At 33.8% G+C, this 3,985-nt stretch overlaps 1 protein-coding gene across 1 annotated transcript in view; it reads left to right on the forward strand.

Moving 5' to 3' along the window:
* The window catches only part of LOC105127371 (ABC transporter C family member 10-like), a 10,660-nt gene extending 7,887 nt beyond the window's left edge, over positions 1-2,773 (forward strand). Inside the window, exons 7-12 of the mRNA XM_011028641.1 lie at positions 767-1,061; positions 1,302-1,516; positions 1,594-1,899; positions 2,143-2,206; positions 2,281-2,520; positions 2,606-2,773. Coding sequence (XP_011026943.1) covers positions 767-1,061; positions 1,302-1,516; positions 1,594-1,899; positions 2,143-2,206; positions 2,281-2,520; positions 2,606-2,715 — 1,230 coding nt within the window. The 3' untranslated portion in view covers positions 2,716-2,773. The remainder of the gene's footprint in view (positions 1-766; positions 1,062-1,301; positions 1,517-1,593; positions 1,900-2,142; positions 2,207-2,280; positions 2,521-2,605) is intronic.
* The last annotated feature ends 1,212 nt before the right edge of the window (positions 2,774-3,985 follow it).

Consider the following 3,985-nt stretch of genomic DNA (forward strand, 5'->3'; position numbering starts at 1 on the left):
ATATTATTAGAGATTAGAGAAAGAATACAAAACAAATACATGGAGGAGAAAAATCATTTCTCTCTACTCTACTCCGAGCTCTCTTTGCTGCATTTGCGGCTGCTGTCATTGCAGCTCTCTCTTTCTCTCTACTCTCTTCACATGCTCACAATCCTCTTCTCATCTTGCTCTCTCTCTCTTAGTGCCCTTTTATAGACAACCATGACATCTCCTCAACAATGGCTGCACATGGGTTGATCAATTTGTCAATGGTGGGTGCAACTACCATTGACAAATGGTAACCCTACTTCTTAGGGTAGGTTACCTATTAATGACAAATCCTAAGAGATACCACCACGTCAATTTCACTAAGCAACTGCATTATCTCACCTTAGATTCTGATAATTAAAGGTCATTACCAAGTTATATTCTCATCAACGTGGGATCCTGAGAAGGAAAGCCTGAAAGTGGTCCCTTAACATTTTTGCTGGAAATGCCGGCTCTAGAGCCTCAAACTTGCAACCATTTTTCAGAAGCTTGAGACTTGAAATGGTTTCCCTAGAATGTCTAATTGTTGTGTTCCTATAAAAAATTTGGAGACATGGTTCCTTATGTTAATATAAAAATGACTCTACATACTTGGAAACACGTTGTATGCTCCTTTGTAGGTGATAAATATACAAAAAAATGAAACGAATTTTGCACCGTGTGTTTCTTGTAATGATTTCTTAGTATCACACTTTTTGATGAGACAATTTTAAATCCTCGTCTTTCATTCAACAAACAGAGGTATTATTTCGCTTCTGCAAAAGAGTTGATGCGAATCAATGGCACCAGCAAGTCCTCGGTTGCAAGCCATCTTGCTGAATCAATTGCAGGAGCCATGACAATCAGAGCTTTTGGGGAGGAAGCTCGATTTTTTTCGAAGAATCTCGACCTCATCGACCGAAATGCAAGCCCATACTTTCACAATTTTACCGCAGATGAGTGGCTGATCCAACGGCTGGAATTGCTATGTGCAATTGTTCTTTCATCGTCAACTCTTACCATGATATTGCTTGATCTTACAGCTTCTGCATCTGGTTAGTACTCATAAATTAAATTTTCCAACTACTTCTCGTACAGAGAAATTATAGTTTTTTTGTACTTTAAGGTTGCAGTAATTCATGGATATATGCCTTCCTACTATCTCTTGAGCCTCCATCAGGAATCTGAACAATACATTCTGATGTGCATGCTTTAAAATGTAACTGATGTTCAGAAACACAGATTTCTATAGCGTTGTTGTCTACTAACAAAGATTTTTGTTTATGTCATGACAGGGTTTATTGGAATGGAGCTGTCATATGGCCTTTCATTAAACGTATTCCTTGTCTTCTCCGCCCAATACCAATGCTCAGTATCAAATTCAATCATTTCAGTAGAAAGACTGGAACAATACATGCATATTCCTAGTGAAGCTCCAGAGGTAATAGAGACCAACCGACCTAGCACCAACTGGCCTGATGTTGGTAAAGTGGAAATATTCAATTTGAAGGTAAAGATCGAAAGCACATTCAATTTCTATTCAAGAACTGATATCTATGATTGCTTACACCAAATGACATCAAGCAGGTTAGATATCGGCCAAATGCTCCACTAGTTCTTCAGGGAATAACTTGCACAATAGAAGGAAGGCACAAAATTGGGATAGTTGGCCGGACTGGAAGTGGAAAGACAACTTTCATAAGCGCCTTGTTCCGTTTAGTGGAGCCTACTGAGGGAAAAATAATTATAGATGGCCTCGACATTTCCACAATCGGGCTCCATGATCTAAGATCTCATTTTGCAGTCATCCCACAAGATCCAACACTTTTTGTCGGATCTGTCAGATACAATCTGGACCCCTTATCGAAGCATACAGATCAAGAAATATGGGAGGTAAAAAGTTTCTCCTGACATGTTATTGAATGATAGAAATTCTTTTACAGTTTCTTCCATATGGCTGACTGCTTTTGTGTTGCGCCATTGTTACACAACGAAAGGCATATCAAATGTCTGCACGCATAGACATAATGGGCTCCTGAAATGTGGTTTTTTTCTTTCAAAAAATAATCCATCACATAAATAATATCCCACCCATGTAGTTCGTATAACCCATTTATTCGCATGAATGTGTGGAAGGTTCTTGAAAAGTGTCATCTTCGAGAAGCCATTCAAGAGAAAGAAGAGGGCCTGAATTCCTTAGGTAAGAATCTTAGTACGAACGTGTATTTTCCTTTCATTTGAATTGTCTGGCATTAACTTTCTCGAATATTGCAGTAGCACAAGATGGATCAAACTGGAGCATGGGACAACGCCAACTATTTTGTTTAGGACGTGCATTGTTAAAGAGAAGCAGGATACTAGTGCTCGACGAAGCCACTGCATCAATTGACAACGCAACAGACTCTCTTCTCCAGAAAACTATTAGAGCAGAATTTGCAGACTGTACTGTAATAACCGTGGCGCACAGGATACCGACTGTGATGGACTGCACTATGGTTCTTGCGATCAGTGATGGTGAGTTGCATATCCTAAACTATCAATGCCAAGAACGATACTTTCCATTTCAACTAAAAAGCATTGTGTGCATTTACATTGACAGGGAAATTGGTAGAGTATGATGAGCCATTGAAGCTGATGAATAAGGAAGGATCACTATTTGGGCAGCTTGTTAAAGAATACTGGTCTCGTACCGCAAACAGCCGTGACTGATAATGCTAGCTTATGAATAAATGCTTACCTAAGTAAGATTAGTGAGGCTTTCTTTTAATTTCATGTTTATTTAATGATCTAGAAAACCCAGAACAATTGAAATAAATATTTTCTTTAAATCGATAAGAAACAAATATTTATTTAGTTAAGACCCCATTTTCTTATTCATATTTAATTTTCTAGAAAAAAACATGTCTTTATTTTTTAAAATAAAAACATGGAATCATATGAGAGGGAATTTCAATCAAAAAGAAGGAAAAAATATTGCGACAATTATAACTCAGAAGTATAAAACTTAATTTGAGAAATTATATAAAAAATAAAAAACAAAAAACTATTCTCATTAAATATTAATGATAAATTTTAAAAAATTATGTATATTAGATTTGTGTAACTGTTTTATATTAACTGACAATATTATCATAAAAAGTTCTAAATTTATTTTAAAAGACATAATAGGTGACGACACTTCATGTAGATGATTTATTATTATTTCGTTCAAGCTTTGACCACCTTTGATGATCATTAAATCAAGTTTTAATAAATTTAAATTTTAAAAATTTAATTTTTTAAATATTTTCAACTAAAAATCATTCTATGAAGTGCCTTGATATTCAAAATCAAATAAAAAAATAATATTTTTTTAGACCATATCTAATTTTTTAGGTATTATTGAAACAAAAAAACAACCTTCATTTCATTTATCTTTTAAAGTTGAATTTATAGATATCAAAATTAAAGTTATTGACGGCTAGAATTCTATCATTCAATAGCTTTTTTTTTTTTATATCTTAGCTTTAAAGAATTAAAATGTAATAAAAATAAAGTTTAGAATCAAAATATAATTATTTTTTTGAATAAAGACTAGAAATAAAAAAATAAAACTTGAGGGATCAAATAGAGATTTTGCATCTCTTTTATGAAAAGTGTCTGTTTCTTAAAGTTAATGATTAATTTAATATCAGAGCATTTAATGACACATTAAGTAAGGTAAAGAAAATAGATAAAGATACATTTAAGCACATAAATTGAAGGATACGTAACTTACGAAATTAAAAAGAAAAAAAATCTAGAGAATCAAAATGAAGAAAAATGACAAAATGTACAGTGAATGAACAATAATGTGCAAGTATGTAGACAGTGGATTCCGATATATTTCAGTTGTTTTGTGTTGATAACTGGGGATAGCGTATAGGGACCAACCACTTCGATATATTTGGTCAATGCTTGTAATAGATATAACTGCAATAAAATAATATATATATATATA

Source organism: Populus euphratica, unplaced genomic scaffold (assembly GCF_000495115.2).
Source record: "Populus euphratica unplaced genomic scaffold, PopEup_1.0 scaffold7.1, whole genome shotgun sequence".
Classification (NCBI taxonomy): Eukaryota; Viridiplantae; Streptophyta; class Magnoliopsida; order Malpighiales; family Salicaceae; genus Populus; species Populus euphratica.